The 24,162-nt window shown below is 38.1% G+C and overlaps 2 protein-coding genes across 3 annotated transcripts in view; one reads left to right on the top strand and one right to left on the bottom strand.

Annotated features, from left to right (window-relative positions):
* The window catches only part of polr3a (polymerase (RNA) III (DNA directed) polypeptide A), a 60,814-nt gene extending 54,263 nt beyond the window's left edge, over positions 1 to 6,551 (top strand). For both annotated transcript variants that reach the window (XM_041815707.1, XM_041815706.1), the window contains 4 exons: positions 20 to 184; positions 4,358 to 4,489; positions 5,718 to 5,850; positions 5,946 to 6,551. In XM_041815707.1, coding sequence (XP_041671641.1) covers positions 20 to 184; positions 4,358 to 4,489; positions 5,718 to 5,850; positions 5,946 to 6,094 — 579 coding nt within the window. In that variant the 3' untranslated portion in view covers positions 6,095 to 6,551. The remainder of the gene's footprint in view (positions 1 to 19; positions 185 to 4,357; positions 4,490 to 5,717; positions 5,851 to 5,945) is intronic.
* A 5,810-nt stretch (positions 6,552 to 12,361) lies between these two features.
* LOC121528621 (pyroglutamylated RF-amide peptide receptor) overlaps positions 12,362 to 24,162 on the bottom strand; it is a 29,582-nt gene continuing 17,781 nt past the window's right edge. The window contains exons 4-6 of the mRNA XM_041816136.1: positions 22,147 to 22,382; positions 16,429 to 16,526; positions 12,362 to 12,759 (exon numbers count right to left, since the gene is read on the bottom strand). Of these exons, the coding sequence (XP_041672070.1) occupies positions 12,362 to 12,759; positions 16,429 to 16,526; positions 22,147 to 22,382 (732 nt within the window). The remainder of the gene's footprint in view (positions 12,760 to 16,428; positions 16,527 to 22,146; positions 22,383 to 24,162) is intronic.

Here is a 24,162-nt window from a genome sequence, read left to right as displayed (position 1 = left end):
ATTTCTAATTTCTTGGAAGGTGGTGGTTCAAGGAATACCCGAGGTCGCCCGAGCCGTCATCCACATTGATGAGCAGAGTGGCAAGAACAAGTACAAACTCTTGGTGGAGGGGGACAATATGAGAGCTGTCATGGCAACACATGGAGTGAATGGCAGCAGGACCACTTCAAACAACACATACGAGGTATTAGAGGGAGGAGATTTAAAGCGTATGGAGCTGTAGATTAAATTGGAGCCCTTCATATGTCCTTTTCATTATTGAGCCCCTGCTCTGCAGCTACAACATGAAGCTTTAGATTGAAATGACAGACCTCCAATATTGTATCATACCTGAATGCCAAAGCACAATATATAAAATGTTGACCAAGGCATTTTGATGAAAAGCAGATCCTCAGCAGTCATACACATTTTAATTAAAAGGGGTTTCTTGAAGTGAAAGGCAAATGTTTCACATATATAAGTGCTCTTGTCTACTGAAGAGGATAAGGGCCATTTTCGAAGGAGAAAATAATATGGACAAATCAAGATTAAAGTCTAAATGACGAGAATAAAGTCGAGATTTTGAGAATGAAGTCGAAATTTCAAGAATAAAGTCGAAATTTGAGAATAAAGTTGAAACACAATTTTCGAGATCAAAGTCGAAATGACGAGAAAAAAAATCAAAACTTCTTATGACTAACAGCGGATCATAGACGCTGTGTGTTTATGTGGCAAAGAGAGAATCTCTTTGTTGTTAAATCTAATAATAAGGTATAATTTCACATATTCATTGTTATTAAGCAGAAGGCATTTTGTACACAGTCATGATTCTGTTATTGTCTTAAATATTATACTATACCATATAATATTAAAAAAGGGAACACTTTGTCAGATGTTGTCCATTGGACACTCTAGTTAACAGTATTGAGTATGATGCATAAAGAAAATGTTACCTGCAAAACGCCATGTACACGATGTACATTATATTTTTGTATGAAATTTAGAAATAAAAATCCCCATATGTTTAAGCACACCATAGTATAGCTAAAGCAGTCTGCCGCAGCTGAGAATGTAGTATTGGTTGTAATTTTTTTTTTTTTTTTCTGAGCCTTTTGATACTTTGATGGATCTTGACTGCCTTTCACTGAACAGGTGTTTGTAGGAGGTAGCAGATGCACGCTCTAAGCTGTATTTCTTTTTCTGAGAGCTTGAAAAAAACCTCAGCTGAAAACTGTTTTTTGTTGTTTTTAGAAAATTCCACCTGGTTGTGTGGGATTGAGACGCTTGAGTTTCTTTTTTTTTATTCTGCATAAAGATGAATGAAATTTTGTCCGAGCATGTACAGCAAAAATCCCCACGTTTTCATTGCTGCTTTCATGCAGCGCCCTTATGCTTTTCTTCAAATATGTCAGTAGAGTTGTTTAAATTGATGTTGCCTATCCCACCACAACAAATAATGATCAGTAAATGACTGATGAATCTCCCTTTGCTCTCCCATTACTGAGGTTCAGTCTGTCACCTGTGCGTCTCTACATGCGATCAGACGGGAGAAGACGAGAGCTGTTCTGTCTCTCCTGTTAATGTATGAGTATTTAAGACTACAACAGAGAATTGTGCCTGTCTCTACAGAATGCCTTATGCCTTATATCAGTGAATATGTGGAATTATACCTAATTATTGGATTTAACAACAAAGAGATCTCTCTCTCTACCACATAAACACACAGCGTCTATGATCCACTGTTAGTCATAACAAGTTTTGACTTCTTTCTTGTCATTTCATCTTTAATCTCAAAATTGTGTTTCAACTTTATTTTCAAAACTTTTACTTTATTCTCGAAATTTCAACTTTATTCTTGTCATTTCAACTTTAATCTCGACTTGTCCAAAATTATTTTCTCCTTCAAAATTGGCCCTAATCCTCTTCCGTACTTTGTGCCTATTTCTATCTTCCTGTCCCTTTTTTTTTCTTTTTTGTTTTGTTTTGTTTTGTTTTGTTTTTTAGCACACCTTAGTATAGCTAAAGCAGTCTGCCGCAGCTGAGAATGTAGTGTTGGTTGTAATTTAAATGTTTTTCTGAGCCTTTTGATATTTTGATAGAGCTTGACTGCCTTTCACTGAACAGGTGTTTGTAGGAGGTAGCAGGTGCACACTCTAAGCTTTATTTCTTTTTCTGAGAGCTTGAAAAAACCTCGGCTGAAAACTGTTCCTGAGTTGTTTTTAGAAAATTCCACCTGGTTGTGTGGGATTGAGACGCATGAAGAATGATGACTGCAATTACAGTTGCAAGAAAAAGTATGTGAACCCTTTGAGACTTCTTGGATTCCTGTATAAATTGGTCATAAAATTTGTTTTGATCTTCATCTAAGTCACAACAGTAGTCAAACACAGTTTGCTTAAACTAATACCGCACAAAAAATTATATAATTTCATGTTTTTATTGAACAAACGTAAACATTCACAGTGCAGGGTGGAAAAAGTATGTGAACTTTTGGATTTAATAACTGGTTGACCCTCCTTTGGCAGCAATAACCTCAACCAAATGTTTCCTGTAGTTGCAGATCAGACCTGCACAATGGTCGGGAGGAATGAAAACATATCATTTTTTGTGTGGTATTAGTTTAAGCATACTGTGTTTGTCTATTGTTGTGACTTAGATGAAGATCAGAAAACATTTTATGACCAATTTATGCAGAAGTCCAAGAAACCCCAAAAGGTTCACAGACTTTTTCTTGCAACTGTATGTCCAAGCATGTACAGCAAGAACCCTGCTGAAGCACAGTAAATCCTCTGAGATTTCCAAACGTCCCGGGAAATTTATTTGATTATCTGAATTTGTACTTCTGATGGCCTTAGTTTAGTGCAATGCAATGTCAGAAATGTACACATTTATTTTTAAAAGCACAAGGGGAGGGGGGTGCAAGTGCGCAGCTCTGGGAAATACAGGTAGAGAGAAGCACACAAAGTGATGTATAATGTGTTGTTTTGTGATTATTTTGCAGCAGTCACACTCACAATAACTTAGGAGAGGGTTCCCACGGATTCTCAAGAGTCTCAAATTGGGTATTTGAAATTTAAGGTCTTAATGAGTATTAAAAAGTCTTAATTTTACCAGTGAGAGGTCTTACATTTTAGATGAATGACCTGGAGCAGTTTGCAAAAGAAGAGTGTTACAAAATTCAGGTTGAGAGGTGTAAGAAGCTTGTTGGTGGTTATAGGAAGCGATTGGTTTCAGTTATTTTTTTCCCAAGGGTGGGCAACCAAACACTAAGTTGAGAGTGCCAACAATTTTGTCCAGCCCATTTTTTAAGTTCTGTGTAAGTTTATGTCAATTTTGTCTTTTTTCTTCTGTTTTTTTATGTTGTTCAAATGCACATAAAGGGAATAAACGTGTATGTTGTAGCTATTCACTTCATTTCTTTTGTTTGATAATTTTACATTTATTCATTATTTGTTTGGGGAGAATTTAAGGATTAATTTTGATACAGCTAATGTTATCGTATAGAGTAATTAATTATTGATTGGGGCTTTTGTTTTGATATATTTGGTAGTTTTGCACAAGGTGACGTCTATATTATGGGCAGGTAGGATAGGATGGGCGTGCACCGGGGAAGGTGAATGGTTTTTTACCAGGAAGGCATGAGTCAGACAGAGAGGGAGAACGCCAATTGTTTGTGAGAAGCTTTTGTGAATAAACGCTTCAAAAGTTATAATTTTTGCATGGACATTGACATTTTTGATCCTGCGTAAGATCTACTATCCCCGGGCCACAGTGGTCGCTTTGATTTTTTGAGTTTATGAAATTGTTTGTTAATTGAAAAGAACAAATCGCCGCTATAGTATATACCAAAAACATTTGTAGTTGCAACAATTTCCGGGAGTGCCAATACTTTTGTCCATGAGTGTAATTTAAGTACAGAGGTCCAATTTCCCAGCATGTCCAAAGCAGTCTTTGAACTTATCTGCTCTATTGAAACCCATTGTCTCCTCATGAGTGAAGATGTAGGACAAATTTAAACCCATGAAAAGGATTGAAGACATTTGCTTTAAGTGGCTCTTTTGACAAAGGAAGGACTTTAGAAGATCTGAAGCTGTAGAAGGTTTCCTTTTTGTTTCTGCCTTGAATAAATTTTATCCTACCTGTGTGATGAGAAACATCAATGCAGCAGTGAGACTTTAGTGTGGCAGCTGCATTTCTAACACACCCTGAAGGTTAAAAAAGATAAGTGGAAGCTTTTCGCTTAGTAGGTTGAGTAAAATCAAAAAAGATAATCTCACATATTACAGCCTTGGGTCTTTTGCAATTTAAAACGACTAAACATAAACAGATTGAAGCTGTCCTGTCACTGATTTCTTTTTTTTTTTTTTTTTTTTTCCAGGTTGAGAGGACTTTGGGTATTGAAGCTGCTAGATCCACTATCATCAATGAGATCCAATACACCATGGTAAACCACGGAATGAGCATTGACCGGCGTCACGTCATGCTGCTGGCAGATCTCATGTCCTACAAGGTATGACCACTGCAACAGTAACATAGTTCAGATACAATAACCCTTTATTGATTCACAGATGGGAAATTTATGTTTCAGCAACACAGAGACAAAATAAGGTAGTAGGGAATCCAAATAGAAACTAGAGTAGAAGAAATTAAGGTGCATGATTATGATACCAGAGTGAATAAGATTAGCTTTCTAATAATGAAATCATGTTTGAAAAAAATAGATTTGTTGTTAGGCCGAAGGCTGAGCTCATCCCTGTTGCTTGTTTTCTTACCACATTTTTCCCTTCTTGTCAACTTTCCATTAATATGCTTCGATACAGCCTCTGAGAACACCCTGCTCTTTCAGCAGTGACCTTCTATGGCTTACCCTCCTAGTTGATGTTGTCAGTGATTATTTTCTGGACAACTGTGAAGTCAGTAGTGTTCCCCATGATTGGGGTTGTGACCCATGGTGATGGAATAAAGGCTCAGGAAACCTTTGAACACTGGACTTTTCCACCATGTTCTAATATTTTTAAACTGGGGATTCACTTTAAAATGTTGTTTTTCCCTGAGCTTGGACATATAAAAAACATTCACATTATATTATAGCACAGCTGGAAATATTTGGCGCTGTAGACTTTATTCTTTCTTTGAAAAACTGTTAATTAGAGCAGAAAATGGTTTAAATAACTCCCATGCTTCCACTTCTTGACAGAAATCCTAACAGTGTGAACTTTAGCATCATGTGGTTGTTTTGAGCCACACAGTAGCACGCTGTATTGATGCACGATGTATTATGATAATGCAGAGAAAGGAAACAGAAGAGCTCCTTCATGCAGCTCTCATCTCGTCTGGCTGCTTGTGCAGAGTTCAACTCAGTCCTTGGATCAGGCTGATGGGGACAGAGGGGTTAAAATTTCATGTAGATCTCTGGTATCCACAGACAAACCAAAATAATTTTGTGTTTAAGAATTAGCCTGTCTACAGTAGAGTTGCAAAAATTACAGGAGTGTTTCAGGAGAAATGACAGAACGGGAGGTGGGCGGGAGATGGCCCAAAAATAGGTAGGTATGGAAGAAGGTTTTATCAGCTATACTCTAACCCGAGGGTGTTCACACTGCTTTTGGCTTCATTGTCAGGTTTTTCCGATGTTGTCTGTTTTTATACAGTCTACGTCTAAGTCTAAGTTTTATTTTTATAGTGTTTATGTTAAAGATAATTTCACTGATTCTGTGTGTAAACATTTGTCCTTTAAGGGGGAGATTCTGGGCATCACCAGGTTCGGTTTAGCCAAAATGAAGGAGAGCGTCCTCATGCTGGCCTCCTTCGAGAAAACAGCTGATCATCTCTTCGATGCCGCCTACTTTGGCCAAAAAGACTCAGTCTGCGGTAAACTAATTTCTCACCTTTGTGACAAAACAAACTTCTCTCATCTATTTAATTGGCTCTTAACATTTCCTGTGTTTCCTGTGTTCCCGTCTCAGGTGTGTCTGAGTGCATCATTATGGGGATCCCGATGAACATTGGAACAGGACTGTTTAAACTCCTACACAAAGCGGACAAGGATCCCTCCCCAGTCAAAAGGCCTCTTCTGTTCGACAGCCCAGACTTTCATGTTCCTCTTATTAGGTAGCATTGAAAAGAGAGCCAGAGTAAGCTAGTCTTTATCATATGGACAGCTTTACTTACCTTTAGAACACAGAGGAGCTGAAGTGTCTTGCTTTTCTTACTTTTTTGCTTTTCAATGTGCATCTTCCCACAATATCTCACCTTTTGTTCCTTCAGTAGTGGCTCTTATCACTAAGTTTTCAATTTTTCACATGAAAATGTGGCTGCAGATGGATGAAAAAATTACCTCTTAACCACAAATCAGATCTCACCTGATTAGCCCCTGTGTGTCTCTGTTGTATAAACTGCTTTTTTCTTGGCAATGCATCCCAAAGTGCACTTCAGGAACAGGGTTATGTCTGTCTTTTTTTTTTTTTTAGAGAGAGGTTTTTGGTCTGCAGACTTTATGAAGTGGAACTGATCCGGACTTTTAGAAGCAGTTCATATGATAATAAAATATTGTATATAATGTGATAAAAATATATGACCTTGAAACTCTTGGGAAGGCTCTTTTTTTATTCCATGAAGACTGAACTCTGGTCCATTTCTTAAATATTTGAAGTTTTTGAAACAATTTTGGAATGGAGAGTAAAATGGCAACCCTGTCTGCCTTCCTACCTATCTCCTTTCCTACCTACCTACCCACCTACATGCCAGTCTATCTACCTCCCTCACTGCCTGCCTTCCTTCCTTTTTTCCTCTCTTTTTGACTGTCTGCCTACCCACCTCCCTCCTTCCCTCTCTCCCTCCCTGCCTGCATGACTGCCTACCTACCCGACTACCTCCTGCCCTTCCATCCTACCAGCCAACATACCTCCATTCTCCCCCTACCTACCTACCTACCTACCTACCTATGACTGCGATACGCTCCTGGACAGTAGTCACATCCCAGGACGTGTGAGGTTAGTATTGTGGCACACTTCTGCTTTGTTTGTTGGAAACCAAAGGCACAACTTTTTGCGTTTCCTTGACTAATCTTCAATAAAAGTCTGCCTGAAATCACAGTCAGTGGTCGGAGAACAGAGCAGACATGCTTAGAATCTGTGATTCCTCTGTATATGAAGGACTACAGGCAATGCTGCTGCCATCACAGACAGAGCCTCATAACTAAAAGCAGACACCTACTTAGATGAGCTGGTGGGCATTCCTGCTCTTAGTGCCTCTCTCATTAATGCTGTGGAAAGGTATACAATCTGTTGATGGCAAGACGTGTCGTTAGCTGCTCATGTTACAGCTGCAGTGTTCATTAATGAAGAATTATAGTCATGGCTGATCACGTAGACTAAAAACTTCTTTAAACATTGTTAGAAATAGTTATTTAACAAGCTACAAGTTCATTTTTAAAGTTTACAAAGAATCGAGTAGCTCTACAGAGAGAGGAAAGCTCCACATTTTCTCTTTACACCATTCCTCCTCCATATTGGTTGTACAAAGGGCTGGACCCAGACCAGCAAAAGTAGGAGAGGGTTTAGATAAGTAATCTGAAAGTAGCATAAAGACCCAAATATATAAAACCTAACCTAACTTGCTATAGTCTCCCTTTTTAATCAAAAACTGTATATCAATTAAGGCGGTGTCAATTACTTCTAATATGTTCCAGCCCTTTAGCACTGAGATAGTGCCAGTCACTGGCTATGAATATTGCCTCCACTCTCCTGCCTGCATGCTGTGAATTTTTCTGAAGGTTTCCCTGCGTGAGTTCTCCCTCAGGTCCCCCCTCCAGGCAAGAAAATATTAGTGAGCTAGCAGAAGGAATTTGGAGGATAGTTGGTGTGAAAGATTTGGCCGTCGGCAATTTAGGCAAAGCTTAGTTTGAATATTTTGGGACGTTTTCAAGAGTTAGTGCCATTTCTGTCATTGAAATTCAAAACACTTTAAGGCCACCCAGGCTTTTATGTCCTGAGGACACTCCAGCAGACTCAAATATATACTTATTCCTGCAGTTTGAATACAGGTTTGTGTTTTGTTATGTAGGGCTCATTCCTTTCTCATTTTCAAGTCCACCCAAGAAATTTAGATATTCACAAAACTAGTCATGCTAATATGCACACAGTTTTTTTTTTTAAATACAACTTAGCCTTTGGTAGATAAGAAAGCTGAGGATAGACAGGAATAATGGAGAGCGTACAGGAGACGTGCACCATACAGTGTCAGGGTTAGGATTCCTACGGGCACCAGAAATCTATTTTTACACTGACATTAAAAAGAAGGGATTTTTTTTTTTTTTGCTCCAAAAATGCCAAATTTGTTGACCCTGATTGATTTATAAAATCAGGCACTGTAGTTCCATTGGACACTTCCAGAGTTAACATGCCGAGTGTACTACCAGACACATCTTCATTCAAGACGACTCTCAGCTTTTTTTAAATACATATTTTATTAATCTCAAATTGCATTGCTGATATATTCACAGGAGAAACAGACATATTCGAGCAATGACAGAAAAATAAGATACATTTCCAAAGCAGAGAATAAAAAGAGCATCTTGTACCAAAAAAATATAGACTCAGCTTAATGTTCATTTGCTTTAATTTTCTCTTTTCAAAGGACAGTTATAAAAAATAACAGCCATAACATGACTATATACAACATCTACACCAAGAGAGGTAGGGCTTGATTAGTTCAAAGGTAGAAGGGCAGGGTATTGCAGGGCTTTTTTCATCAGAGGAGAATTGAGAGGCAATTTCACAAACCCCTGGAGGACCTTTTTTGTAAACCCCCACCCCATTCCAATACTTCATTGAAAGTCCTTTATTAAAAGGCCCTTTATGAATTTAACTCGTGTGGAAACCGAGGAGTCCAATTTATTAATGCGATTAAATATTAATCCTTGAGAAATGGCCCCTTTTCATGAGTAGTGACCGCTCATCCTGTGGTTAACATTTAGATAGCAAAATGACTTCAACATTCCTGTGAATCAAATTTTGAAGTCAATTTTCTCAACAATATACTCATAATTGTGGCTAAAAGCCATGCTGCTGATACCTTTACAACAACAAAATGACAGGAGACATCAACAGTACAAAAATATTCCACAACACCATTACACAAAAACAAAATTTGCATTATTTACCTTGAGTAGGTCGTTTCAATAAATGTAACATTTACTTTTTTTGTTTGTTTGTTTGTTTGTTTGTTTGTTTGTTTGTTTCTTCCTGACACAAGAAAGACGAACCTTTCATGATTAACTCCTCAGGTACAACATTTTCTACCAGTTGTACTTAAAATCTTACATTCAAAAGACTTGGCTTAAATATGCATGAATCAGACTTAAATATTTAAGTTGAAGAGTGAAAATAGTGGATGATATCTTTTGTATCATCCTGTTTGGTCCAAAAACTGCAGACTTCAAGTTTTGCACTGTCCATTTAACCCTGTTTCAAACATTAAGGCATGTGGTCCATAGGTCTTAGGTTAATCTTGTTAGTTGACACCAGTATTATTGTTGAACAGTATTTTTTTTTTTTTTTTTATCTTTAGAAATTGACCAACAATAACCATCAAATTTTTGTGCTCAAACTGTAACTAAGCCACCCAACACAAGCAACAAGGCTTTCTTTCCTCACTCTACTGCCTGGATGTAAACAAGAACAGTGAACTAAACTGTGAGTATGGTTCTTCTGCATCCCCCTAACCTGTCTTCTTTTTCTGCATTTGTTACTCTCTCTCTTTTGTCTTTATCAATTTTGGGAATCGCTGAACATCATGGCGGCAGCATGGTGATGCAGAATAACTGGTCCTTTTTCCAAATGGCTTGAACAGTAATGTCTCAGCCTTAGCAAATTAAAAGTGAGTTTAAATGTTTTGTGTAACGCTTGATTAAAATCTCGATTTTAAGTTGCGTGTTAAAAAAACCCTAAAACTACTAGGTACAATCTGGCTGGAGTTTCTGTATAAAAAACAACAAAAACCAGATAAAAGAATCTGTGTAATATCATCCAATAGGATTCTACAGAAGCATCATCTGTTCAGCTTTGATCACTTCATTTTCAAATTTGTGTCTTCTGTTGAAGATCTTAAAAGATCTGTTTCTATGAGGTTTCTGCCCTGTTGAAGTAAGTTTTTTCCTTGCCGCAGTAACTTTGCAAAATGTTGCTTAGTGCTGTGCTTACTGTTTATTATTTAAGTCTTTGTAAATAATATAATGGAGCGTGTAGTCTAGACCTGCCCTTTTTGTGAAGTGCCTTTAGATGACATTGGTTATGATTTTTATTGTTTTTTTTTAATACTTATTTTTGGGCATTTTATGCCTTTATTGACAGAGGAGGACAGTGGACAGAACTGGAAACAGGGATGAAAGAGCTGGGGAAAGACATGTGGGATAGTGCCACAGGCTGGATTCTAACCTGGGATGACCGCGTACATGGGGCGGGCCTTTGAACAGTAGGCCCCCTGCGCCCCACATTGGTTATGATTTTGCGCTGTAAAAATAAAGATTGAGTTTTTCTATCCTATAGGAGCCGTGCGTCTGTCAGTTATTTTGTCTAGAAAGGGGAGATAAAGGTTTATGTAGGCTGTGTCAGGCTTATTTGCATATAGACTGCTAAAACGCATAACCACGTTCAGCACAGCCCTGTAAAACTGCAAGGCAGACTGAAGTACCTTCTGTAGCTTACACTCCTCGTGGAGGATGTCACTGATTGTCTTCTGAATAACAGCGAAGTCAGCAGTCTTCCCCATGACTATGGTTGTGTGCACTGACCCATAGTGACAGAATAAAGGCTCAGGAAACCTTTCCAGGTGTTTAGGGTTAATTAGCTGATTGGAGCACTTTTGAGGACTGAAATAACTGACTTTTCCATAATACTCTGATAAATTTGAGATACTTTTCTTTTTCCTGAGCTTTTTCACTTTTTGAATTAAATTATGTAAAAAGGGACTTTGTCATGATACTTTAATTTTTTGAGATGCACCTGTATGTTAAGAATAGAACTGACCTGAAAGGAGCTGAGGTTGGTGTTGGTTAGCTGGCTTGAATACATCCATAAAAGCAGATTAGTTATCATTTACAGCCAAAAGTCATTTTTCCGATGTGCTCCTCTAAGTGGGTCCCAGAGAGCAATTATACAGCGACACTGACATTTCGTGCTGATTTGAGATGAATCTAATTTCCTGCTCACTGAAAGAGGCTCAAAGACCTGCAGGTTTCAGACAGTCTCACAGCAGATATCTTTCCTTCCTCCAAAAAAAACATGTATATGCACTGTCATGTTGGATTGTTCCATTTCTTTCCTTTCTGCTGCTCTTATAATGAGAAGGGGAAAAACCTCACTTCTGGCATTGCAGAGATACACTGCCTGGCCAAAAAAAAAGTCGCCACCAAAAAAAAGGTCACACACTCTAATATTTCATCGGACCGCTTTTAGCTTTGATTACAGCACGCATTCGCTGTGGAATTGTTTTGATAAGCTTCTGCAATGTCACAAGATTTATTTCCATCCAGTGTTGCATTAATTTTAATATTGATGATGGGAGAGTCTGACCACTGCACAAAGCCTTCTCCAGCACATCCCAAAGATTCTCAGTGGGGTTAAGGTCTGGACTCTGTGGTGGCCAATCCATGTGTGAAAATGATGTCTGATGCTCCCTGAACCACTCTTTCACAATTTGAGCCTGATGAATCCTGGCAGTGTCATCTTGGAATATGCCCGTGCCATTAGGGAAGAAAAAATCCATTGTTTAAGAAATGAGAAGTTACTCATTGCATCAGCTGGGGTTAAATAACTTGTTGCCAGCTCAAAGATAATTGCCCATGCAGTAATTATCCAATAGGAGGCTCGTACCTATTTCCTTAGTTAAATCCAGGTGGCGACTTTTTCTTTGGCCAGGTAGTGTATATATAATGTATAAAAGTGGACTTAGTCTCAGTGGCACCACTTGCTGCTCTCTGAAGAAGAGTTCTGAAACCCTGAAAATGGTGGATATACAGCCTCAAGCTAACATTTAAGCAGCCAAGTAAGAGGCAAAGGCCAAGCAGGTGGTCCTTTACCTTGCTAAATCACCCCCACACAGCCTATGCTCTTAAATACATAAGCTTCTGAGTTGAAAATTTTTTTTTTTCACATTTAAAAACTAGGCATTTTGAATAGGTGTGTATAGTACTGTCTTGGATTTTGCTGTCGGCCTTAAGTGGACACTTGAGAAACTTTTTTTTTTTGTTCTTTTGCATCAGCTTGATTTTTCAATGACAAAAGTTGCTGGTTACAGAGATGCACTAGTTTTAGAAAGAAAACAGCTGGCCTTAGGTTTGCATCTGGTGATCTAGACAACCTAACTGTGAGTCAGGCTTTTCTCAGTTCCCTTTTGAGGAGCTGTTTGCAGGCAGCTCCGTCTGAATGGTGGAGATTTTCTCTCCTATTATCTCCAGCGTGCTTTCTCGAGGCAAGGTACTGGAATGGCCTTTTTCCCCTGAGTTCTGGTTAGAGCTGGTGGCTTCGTCTGACTCCAGGAAGGCTTCCCTGCCGTGCGGTTTGCTGAACTGCACAGTCATCTTGGGTGCCACTGCAGCGGTGCCTTGCTGGTTGGGTTTCCTGATGCAGTGGGAGAGGGTGGAGACGCAGCTCTTCTTGAAGTTCTCGTTCATGAAGGCGTACACGATGGGGTTGTTGAAGCTATTGGAGAAGCCGATGGCCTGGACGATGGCGAAGATCATGTTGACTGTCACTCCGTCGTATTTGTTCTCCAGGTCATCTGGATATTGAAACACGAAGATGAAAACTCAACCTGAAGAACTTCACAAAAACTTTGGACAAATGGTAAAAATGACCAATTTAAGCTAAAAGAATATGTTCCTAATACAATTTAAAAATGAACTCACATAGATGATTGTAGCAATATTTCAAAACATGGGTTCAAGGACCAAATCTTCTACAAAATATCGTTTTTTCTCCCATTACAGGTCATGACAAATTGAAGAAAGTGTTGGCCAAAAATGAGTATCACTCCCATACCAGAGCAGCAGATTAACACTAATCAGTCATTCTGCTGGATTTCACTTTTCACATGTCTGGTTTTACTTTCTGCCTTAAATCCATTTAGACCAGTGTACAGTGTAGCCCTTTTCAAGTCCAGCCACAAATTCTCTCTTGGCTTGAGGTCTGGGCTTTGACTCGGCCACTCCAGAACATTGACCTTGTTGTCTTTAAACCATTTTTGTATATCTTTCCCTGTATGCTTCGGGTCACTGTCTTAATGGAAAATAAATCCTCTCCCAAGCAGTGGTTCTCTTGTAGGTTGAATAAGATTGTCCACCAGGTTTTTACTATATTTTGTTGGTTCATTTAACCCTCTATCTTTACAAGCCTTCGAGGGCCAACTGCCAAGAAGCATCTCTACAGCATGATGCTGCCACCACTGTGCTTCACTGTGATTGTGGTAATGTGCGGTGTCTGGTGCCTGCTTAACATAGCATCTTGTCTGATGGCCAAAAAGCACCATTTAGGTCTCATCACACCAAAGAACTTACTCCCAGTTAACCTTGGAGTCTCCTGCGTGGCTTTTGGCAAACTAGTCAAGATTTAATGAATTTTCTTCAACAGTGTCTTTCTCTTTGCCACTCTTCCATAAAGCTTTGACTGGTGAAGGGCAACAGTAGTTGTATGAAGAGTCTCTCCCACCTCAGCTGCTGAAGCTTGTAACTCTTCAGAATAGGTGTCTTAGTCGCCTCTCTCACTAGTCTCCGTCTTTCACGCTGACTCAGTTCGTGAGGACAGTCTGACCTAGACAGATTTACACATGTGACATATTCCTTCCATTTCTTGATGATGGGTTGATTACCTTGGAATTGTTTTTATCTCCATCCCCTGACTTGTACTTTTCAATAACATTTTCTGAGAGTTGCTTAGGGTGTTCTTCTGTCTTCATGGTGTAATGGTAGCCAGACATGCTGGTCAACCAGGGACCTGACCTTGCAGACACAGGTGTCTTTGTACTACAATCACTTAAAACACATTCACTGCACTCAGGCGATCCCCAGACTCAGTGCTGTGATTCAAGCCAAAGGTAAATCTACTAAGTACTAGTGCTGTTAATTGGTTAAAAAAATTAATCAAGTTAATCACATCCCTATGCTGTGATTAATCATGATTAATCATTTCTTTAAGCATTTCTTTAGTTTTAGTAATCTTTAGATTTTTTAATGTTCTTATCATCAAGTGTTTATTTTCATAATTATTTTATGTACAGCCCTTTGAAAGTGCTGTTTCAAAAATATGTATCTTTATTGTTATTATCTATAAATTAACATTTAAAATACTACCATTTACTTGCATTTTTGTTTGAGATAAATTAGGGCAATTACAGTGTTTAAATGAAGAAATATTAAACAAACTAGAGATTTTAAAATTATTTTTGTTTTGTTAATCAGAGTGTCTTAATTTACTGAGCAATAATATTTATAAACTGCAAACGAGCACAGAAGACAAACACATCAGGTAGAAAATAACTTCTGCTGTAAAGTGAATGATCAGGTGTGCTGTTACCCCAAGGAAGCCGAAGTTGCTGACTGATGTCCACTGGTCTCTCATCAGTGTAATAAATGTAGCTCGGGCCAGCTGCTTCACTTTAGTTGCCTTTTTAGCTGTCATACAGTTCACGGATTCTTGTGACAGTAGTTCTCGTAGGTGGTACGGGGTCATCCGAGGCAACCCGGATGATATCTCTTGTCGTCAGTGATGTCGATGGTCTGCAGTCTCTGGTGACCCATTAGCGATCGCATTAGTTAACTTAGATGTTGTCGTTTTGGGGACAAATCTGGGTCTGCTGGACTGCGCCAGTGTAGCTTGACAATATGACTTGACCCCGTGTTGTTGTTAGCATCTTTGCTAACATCAGCAACATTAGCTATCATGGCTTGATCCCGTGTTGTTGCTAACGTCTGTTGTTGTCAACGTTTTTGTTTCCTCACTTATCACTGCTGGCTGCGTATGACCCGCCTTTAACCTTTTCACCCCATGGACGTAAACATCCGCACAGGAGGACTACGGGAGGAAGTTGTGGTCAAACTTCGTCAAATGATTAAATTGAGTTGAATTATTTTTAAACAGGTTAAGCTTTCCATATTAATCACTAGCGTTGACGCATAAATATTAACAAGCCTACTAAATACTGACCTGAAAGAGGTGAATATTTATGCAAACACTTATCCTACATTACATATTTTTAATTTGTCAATGTGTAGAAATCTGTTTTAACTTTGACATTAACATTTTTTTTTGTAATTTTTCCAAAATGGCAAATTATACTGGCCATTATTGATTTATAAAACAAATAAAAATCTTTGGTCATAAATTGGTGCGATACAAAGATTGACAGATTGATTGCTAGATTTGTAGAAAGGTCTTTTTTCTATATTTGAGTTAGTGCTGCAACTTTTGATTTACCAAAGTTTCTGATTTTCTTTCAAAATAAAAGCTGGTTTTGATCAAAACATGGAGACAGTTACCCTGGGCTTAAATGGTGTGAAATAAAAATAAAAAGCACAACAAAGAATAGTCTCTAGAGACTGTCTCAACTTAATAATTCACCTTTACCATAATGCTTACACAGAGACATTCGTGCATCCACTCCTGCATATGTCTTGTCATGTAGAGGTCTTATCTTTTTTAAAACATATAAACAAACTGTGTATTCAACAGCATAGGCACTTTGAAGCTGTCTCCAACATTTAAGTTACAGTTTCTGATCTGCTCACATGTAAATAATCTAAAAGTCAAGATTGTAAGTGCATTTTCTGAATTCGTAATCAAGTAACATATATCAATCAAATGTTACTGATTGGAAGTGACTTTGTACTATTGGCTAATATGTTTAAGAATGTTGCTGCACAGTCATTTACCTGAAACCAGTGAACTTTTAAGGAGCTGTTGGGTATTGGTTTAGACTGGCATACTTATTGATACCTAATAATATATTAAGACTGTTTTGATGATAATTTTAACACTGGAAGTGGTAATGGCTTTTTTAATATCATTAGCTAACTCCTTTTTCTTAATATGACAAAAAATATTCCTTCTCTATGTAAAGAACATAAAAATAGCTGGTATTATTAGTATTTCTCCTCTACCGTGTTCCCTCATGTGGTTCTTGAGCTGGCAAGATGCGTGCAGAAGAGAGGGCTTGAGCGAGATGACAGCATGACAGAAAGGGTGAATAAAAGTTTCTAAACCAAATAATGTATTTATCAAAGTCAACATACATGTGAACTGTTAAATATAAAACTGATAGTATTCAATGGGCCTATAATATTTTCATAGCGGAAGACTTTGTGAAATCAGGATATGATTGTCTAAAGAGTCAGTGCAGCATTGCAAATTGATATGATTCTTATTCCCCTCACCAATTAACACCAGTGATACTCACAGTACTCAAACAGCATGTGGACTGTGTGGAAAGGTGCCCAACAAATGGTGAACAGCAGAACGATGGTGACCATCATTTTCACAGCTCGTTTCTTTTTCCTATAAAAGGTGAAAAAACAAACAGAGGTGAGAACCCAGTGAAGGAGGTGACAGATAAAAGCTCCAGCAGGGAATTTATATTTTCACATTTTCACAAAATGTAGAGTGTCTTTTGTATAGGATGCAAATACAAGACAAAAGAGTCAATCCAATAAGATCCACAAATCTAACTAAAAGTGTTAGTATTGACAGCTATCTTAAGTCTTTTTCACATTTAAGTCAAACTGATAAGAAGCGATTTGATCAGGTAAAGGAATAATAGTGAATTCACTCTTAATAATATAGATAGGCTACATATAACAAGATGTAAACTAAACTTTAATTTGTGTTTGATAGATTATTTCTATGTTGTAACTATGCTTCTTGGCAATAAATCTTTTACCATTGAAAAGCCTGTTTTTAAATGGAGCCACATTTGTAAGGAACATGCTTGTGTGGGATGAGCAGCAGAGCTGAGTATGTAGGTTGCACCCATGAAAAACTTTGGTTATTCTGCCATTGCCCATTTGTGCTGTTGTTGGCAACTCACGCACTGAAACCTGAACACAGAGCGGGGTTTATCAGAGACTCTGGGATCAGCTTAGGAGTGCTGTTTGTGCCAGAGTGACCAACGCAACCACATTTATCGACTTGCTTTAAAAAGCAGGTTGAAGAATGGGATGCCATCCCACAGCAGTGTGTGACCAGGCTGGTGACCAGCATGAAGAGGAGGTGCCAGGCTGTTGTGGCTGTGTATGGTTCTTCAAACACGCTACTGAGGCTCCTGTTTGTTAAATTGATAAGTTGTTTAACTGCCAGTATGTCTTGTTTTTTTCAAACTTAAATCACCCTATCCACCTTCCACCAAACAAGAGTCAATAGCAGAATAAGCTGTTTGGCATCTGCAGAGCAGATTTAGCAAATTTTTCATGGCCGTAACCCAAATACTCAGCTCTGCTGCTCATCCCACAAATACAGGTACATCTCAAAAAATTAGAATATCATGAAAAGTTCAATATTTTTGTCACTCTTTTCTGAAAGTGAAACATAAATATTACATAGACTTGTTACACATAGAGTGAAATATTTCAGGCCTTTATACCTTGAAATGTTGATGATTGTGACTTACAGATAAGAAAACCCAAAATTCAGTGTCTCAAAAAATTAGACTACATAGGATCAATAAAAAAAGGATGTTTTACACAGAAATGTAAGGCTTCTGAAAAGTATGTTGATTTTTATGCACTCAATACTTGGTTGGGCCTCCTTTTGCATTAATTACTGCATCAATGTGACATTGCATGGAGGCGATCAGCCTGTGGCACTGCTCAGGTGTAATGGAAGCCCAGGTTGCTTTGATAGCGGCCTTCAGGTCATCTGAATTGTTGGGTCTGGTGTCTCTCATCTTCCTCTTGAGACTAACCCATAGATTCTCTATGGGGTTCAGGTCAGGCCAGTTTGCTGGCCAATCAAGCACAGTAACACCATGGTCATTGTTCCAGCTTTTGGTGCCTTTGGCAGTGTGGGCAGGTGCCAAGTCTTGCCGGAAAATGAAATCAGCATCTCCATAAAGCTTGTCAGCAGAAGGATCAATGAAATGCTCTAAAATTTCCAGGTAGATGGCTGCGTTGACTGTGGACTTCAGAAAACACAGTGGACCAACACCAGCAGATGCCACAGCAGCCCAAATCATCACTGACTGTGGAAACTTTACACTGGACTTCAAGCAACATGGATTTTGTGCCTCTCCACTCTTCCTCCAGACTTTGGGACCTAGAATGATATTCTATTTTTTTGAGATGCACCTGCACATGTGTCAGCATTTAAAAAGGAAATAAACAGGCTTTCCAATGGAATAAGATTTATCGCCAAGAAGCATTGTTACAACAAAGAAGTCTACCAAACACAAATATCCTTCCCTTAATTTTTGTGCTAAGTTGGTATATGTCCAATTTTATGCAGTTTATTTGCCTGTAATGCAATCATTCTCATATTACTGAAATGTGCAATCAATGAGGATTAATTAATTAATTAATTAAGTAATTACAAAGCCTTCAATTGTGGTCTTTACATCACTTGCACAGTTTTAACCTTTTTAATTTTAGTCAAGATTTAGTCCAGGAGTACTCAAACATTTAAGTCCAGCTTTAGTCAATAAGAAGTCCAATACAGTCATCTGTGAAAGTAACACAGCTTAATGGGTGGGATTCTATTTAAATACAGTTAACTTCTAACTATCTTCCTTTCTAACAGCTAGTTAACATTTTATATGACTCCAAGTTTGAAGGTTTAAATAAAACTTGATTTTGACTAACCTGACACGCCAGATGGATTTGTTTCATCCATCTGGAAAACCTTCAATACTAAGCATTTGGGAAAGGGCAGAAGCTTTGGAAAAAACTCAGGAGTGTGATTGGATGAACCTTCTGTCCGTCACATCTTTACGGGCCAATCAGAGCAACAAAACACATGACGTAGCCGCGATTAAGGTGCGCGTGCAGAATTTTCCAGGCTGATTTTTCTGTATTAACATTCCTTTTTATTGGTGTTTTGTAAAATTCTAATTCAATCAAATATCAATGTGTTTCCTCACAATACAATCCTGTAAAATACACTTTAACTTTTTGAGCACAAAACACACAGATATGCGTAGCCTAAAGTGACACCTGACTGCCATTTAAATAGAGCTCAGTCTGGACTGAAAGACAACTGCAGATTTTCTGAAAGGCCTCAATGGTTCAGTGTAGATAAGAAATGTAGCCATAAATCAATGTCAGCAACTTGTTTGCCCTTTAAAGATATCAGCATGCCAATATCTGACATTTGAACAAAACTGTTATCTGTCCTGCCCAAAATTGAAATTTAGCCAACTAAAGATATCAAACCTTTTGTGAAAAAGTAGACAGCTTGGTAGAGAGAAGACAAATCCCCCCTCCCCAAAACAGAACATATTAGGCAATGAAATGTAACCACATTAATACAGGCTTATAATTACATTTAGCTGTCCTAAAACATATCTGCCGCAGGTATAATACTAAACCTAAGTCCAGTGGATATTACATGTTTAAATTACTCCCTTCAGTCTCCTCTTTAGCAGGTAAAATGCTCTATAGGGTTTAAGTCTGGAGATAGACTCAGCCAGTCTAAAACCTCCCACTTCTTGCCCCTGATGAACTTCTTTGTTGTTTTGGAGGCGTGGTTTGGGTCATTATCTCACTGCATGATGAAGGATCTCTCAATCAGTTTGGTTGCGTCTTTCTTTAAATTGGTAGACAAATTGTTTCTGTAGACTTCTGAGTTCATTTCAGCTAACATCATGTGTGACATCATCAATGAAGATTAATGAATCAGTCCCAGAAGAAGCCATGCAAGACCAAGCCATGATATTACCTCCGTTGTGTTTCACAGATGAGCTTGAATGTTTGGGATCAAGAGCAGATCCTTTCATTCTCCAAACTCTAGTCTTTCTATCACTTAGGTAACTTTTCACCTTTGTCTCATCGGTTCATAAAACTTTGTCCCATAATATTTTTGGGTGGTCTCTGTAGCCTGGCTTTCCTATTCTTCTTGCTAATGAGTGGTTTCATCTGCTGGTTTAGCCTCTGTACTTATGTTCACCAAGTCTTCTCTGAACAGCAGATGGTGATACTTTCACTCCTGCCCTCTGGAGGTTGTTGCTGATGTCACTAACAGTTGTTTTAGGATCTTTCTTTACAGCTCTCTCAATGTTTCTGTTGTAAACGACTGATGTTTTCCTTGGTCTACCCATTTGAAATCTGTCACTGAGTACGCCAGTGGTTTCTTTCTTCTTCAGGACATTTCTAATGTTTGTGCTTGTGCTTTGATTGATTTCCCATCTCCTCTCATCTTCAAAATCGCTTGTTTTGCACACACAGACAGCTCTCTGTTTTTTCATGTTGATTACACCTCTAACTATAAATGCAGACTGCACAGGCAAAACCCAAATCTGAATCTGAGTGTAGACATTCAGTGCTATTTATTGTGTAAATGATCAATGTAATAGGACACACCTGGGCAACAAAAGACAGCAGTCAGTCAGTTGCTCACATGAAAAATGGGTGGGTTCGCACAAATATGTAAACACCTGGAAAAACAGCTGAGATATTGATCTCTTGTCTCATATTCATCTTTTGATGTCAAACCCAAAAGTTTTAGTCTACAGCAAAAACAAAGAAATTGGCCTCACCGTTCCAATACTTTTGGAGGGGAGTGTAGCTGTAGGAAAGTGGCAGTTTAATCAGAACTGGACCACATTTTTCTCTGAAACAAGAACTAAGAGTCACACAGAATGCTTGTCTTGGCAGGGAAGATGTTTTTGCATGTCTCCCGCCTGGCCTTGGCATAAATTTATTCACCAAACAGCTCCATCATTCACAGTTACGGCAGGAAGCGGTAGCCCGTCTGCTTAGGAGAAGCATATGAAACAGTCTATCTGGTGTCTTAAATGGAACAAAACATGATAGACAGGAACTCAAATATGCCTGAAAAGTGCACAGATACAAAGAGCATGCAAGCCAGTGTTAATTTTGGCAGCTATTTTTAATTTTAGTCTTAGTTTTAGTCTTTAAATTAAATGCATTTTATTTTTAGTCACATTTTTGTCATTTCTATCCTTTCAGTTTTAGTCTAGTTTTAGTCAACAAAAACTCAAAACATTTTAGTCGAGTTTTAGTCCATAAAAAGTTCTCACATTTTAGTCTTTACTTTTAGTCCAAGCATTTATTGTCTTGCCTAAATCTGTTACCAAGTCATGGTAGTGTGTTCTCTGCACTCTGCCAAACCTGGGGTCCCTGCTTTCTACAGCTGAGAGGCAGAACAGATACAGATGCATTGTGTTTTTGACAGATTTACCCACAGTGGAGAAAAATCATGGATTTTGAATGTCCGATGAAAACTACATTACATTTTAGTCTAGTTTTAGTCATCTTGACGAAAACTAAACTTAGTTTTTGTCAGTTTTAGTCATCACAGATCTATTTTTGTTAGTCTTAGTCTAGTTTTTGTCAAGGAAAAAAAGGCTGTCAACGAATAGTTTCAGTCATAGTTTTAGTCGACAAAATAAACACTGATGCATGCATACATATTATTTGTACTCCCTTTTCCCAGCATGCAATTTTTGGGAAACTGGTGGGGAATTACTTTGTTATCTTTGGAAAACCAGCGTTGTTATCTTGAGAAAACTGGATGAATACGTGGAAATCTTGAGAATACGACAGTGGAGACTGAAATGTACTTGTTATCACAGGTAAAGTAAGTAAAATAAAAAGTATTGAAGCAAGTCCTCTTAAGGCCTTATAGACTTTTCATCACTGTTTTTTTTTTCCAGGCACTTTTTCTCAACCCACTTTTGGGCCCCGACCCATCACTTGAGGCAAGTGGATCAACATAGACTGACAAGCAACTTGAGATGCAGGCGTTATGCTGAAGCTCAGAAACAACCCTTGAGACTTACATGCAAATATCTATTTAAATGAAAAAATCTGACAAGCAAACATCTTTTCCATGCAAACCAGAACACTTCTGACATAATAATGTTGTTCCTTGTAAATGTTTCTGCATCGGTGTCTGAGTTTAGTAGGATACACAAGGCATCTAAAAAATATTTCATAGCACACTGTACCTTGAGATCTTACTGATCTCCCTGTGGTTCATTGTGTCCAGGACGGATGAGTCTCCCACCCTCTTGCGGATCCACAACTCAATGCAAATGCGCGTGTAGAGGAACAACATGGTGACCAAAGGCAGCAGAAACAGGGCCACCATGATGAAGGTGGTGTACACCTGCCTGTGAGTCATTGATCTCCAACTCTCCTGGCAGCACACGTGATAGTGATCATACAGGAAGTCGTACTTCACCTTTAATAGTTAGAGGGAGAGAAATGTCAGTGCTATAGGAAGCTCTTATCAATGGGGCGGCATTTACTCTGAGGGTTTGTGACATATGGAGAGGAATTATAACTACTGAGTAGCTACTGATTTCTCCATTTACAGTACTGTGCAGGACATTTAGACATGTTTGGACCAAAAACTGAGGGTGAAGTAAGGCATAGATGCAGAGAGAAAACCTGTCTGAGAAGGAGGACTGAAACATGCTTTGGGGGTATGGGAAAAATAATCTGTTGAAAAATAAAAAAGTCCACACCTTTATGGCAGAGCTGGGGGTTGATGTGGTGAGTAAGCACAGCCTAGGGCAGTGGTTTCCAACCTGTTTTTTTTTTAAGGTCCCACCTTTCTCGTATCTAAGAAAAACTAAGCCCCCCCAAAATCAATTTTAATTGTTTTCATTGATAGATCCCTACATAATAGACCCACAAACACCTGTTCTTGACAAGAAATATTTATAAACTACCTATTATTACGTCAGTGTATTAGGGCCACTCTAGAATAAATAAACAAATAAAGAGGATCTGTTAATTTTCAAGAAAAACTTGAAATTCTCAAGTCATGGTCAAGGTTGCCTAGGGGTGGACGATATGGAAAAAAAAATCATATCACGATTTTTTTGATGGCCAGATGACGATCTCAATTTTATCACGATTTTTTTCATGAAATTTCAAAGACAAATTTGCAAGTTAGTAACCAGAAAAAACAAACTTTTCTCTGATTTTTCTGTATTTCTTCTGCACCATCCTGTTGGCCAATGCATTATATGTGTGCGTGTGTGTGTACAGTGCTTAACAAATTTATTAGACCATGTCATATTTGTCTCAGAGGCCATCTAGCATCATGAAGTGCTTTACCATTTTGAACAGGAATGTGGAATTTCGAACTGAATTCACCTTTTTATACCCAAATTTGAGCCAGCTCACTGGGCTTCTCTGAGAAGTCAGAAATTAATCAAGCATAACATTCAACCTCTAAAACTCATTTTTCTGTTCAGGAATGCAAGTAAATAACTATAATTTGACATATTAATCAAGAAATAATAATGTGCTTTGCTATTTTTTCAGTGTTTTTGTAAATCAGTAATTTGAAAATTCAGGGATAACAATAATAATTATATTTAGCATTAAAAATATCATTTCGGTTAAAGAGCTTCTACATATTGGTGTATTAACCATTGCAGAAACGTAAAAAATGATTTTGGTAATTACCAATGCTGTTAATTTAGGGCAGCTGTGGCATAAACCTTACTTTGGGTGGTGGTCTAATAAATTTGTTAAGCACTGTATATATATATACTGTATGTATATATGTAGAGGTCTTATCCCACAATATGTTAAAGTTCCAAACATTTATTTTCCTGCATTCTGATCTATTCTGTCTTCTGGAACCAATTTCTAAATTTTCTGCACCACTTTAGAATTATTATGTGTGTCTTCATCTGTGTTTTCAAATCTACTTTACTGTTTATTAAGCACATTTTGACACTTTGATTTGCATTTTAAAGTATATGGTCTTTAAAAAGAATTCCTGCAGCTGAAGCTTTAAACAAGTAGCCTGTTCATACAGTATGCAATTTAACATCACATTTACTTCAGCCTTGTTTACAGACTGCCAAATAAAGAAAATATAAATATGGCACACATTTGATGAATTTTTGAGATGTGGTTATGCAGTTAAGTAGTGACTGTATGTTATTTTAACGCAATTTTGATTTATATTTAAAAAAGGTTGTGTATATGCTGATTTACTG

Source organism: Cheilinus undulatus, linkage group 20 (genome assembly GCF_018320785.1).
Source record: "Cheilinus undulatus linkage group 20, ASM1832078v1, whole genome shotgun sequence".
In the NCBI taxonomy this organism is placed as follows: domain Eukaryota; kingdom Metazoa; phylum Chordata; class Actinopteri; order Labriformes; family Labridae; genus Cheilinus; species Cheilinus undulatus.
Note: the sequence above shows the minus strand (reverse complement) of the source record. Positions and strands in the feature narration are given on the sequence as shown.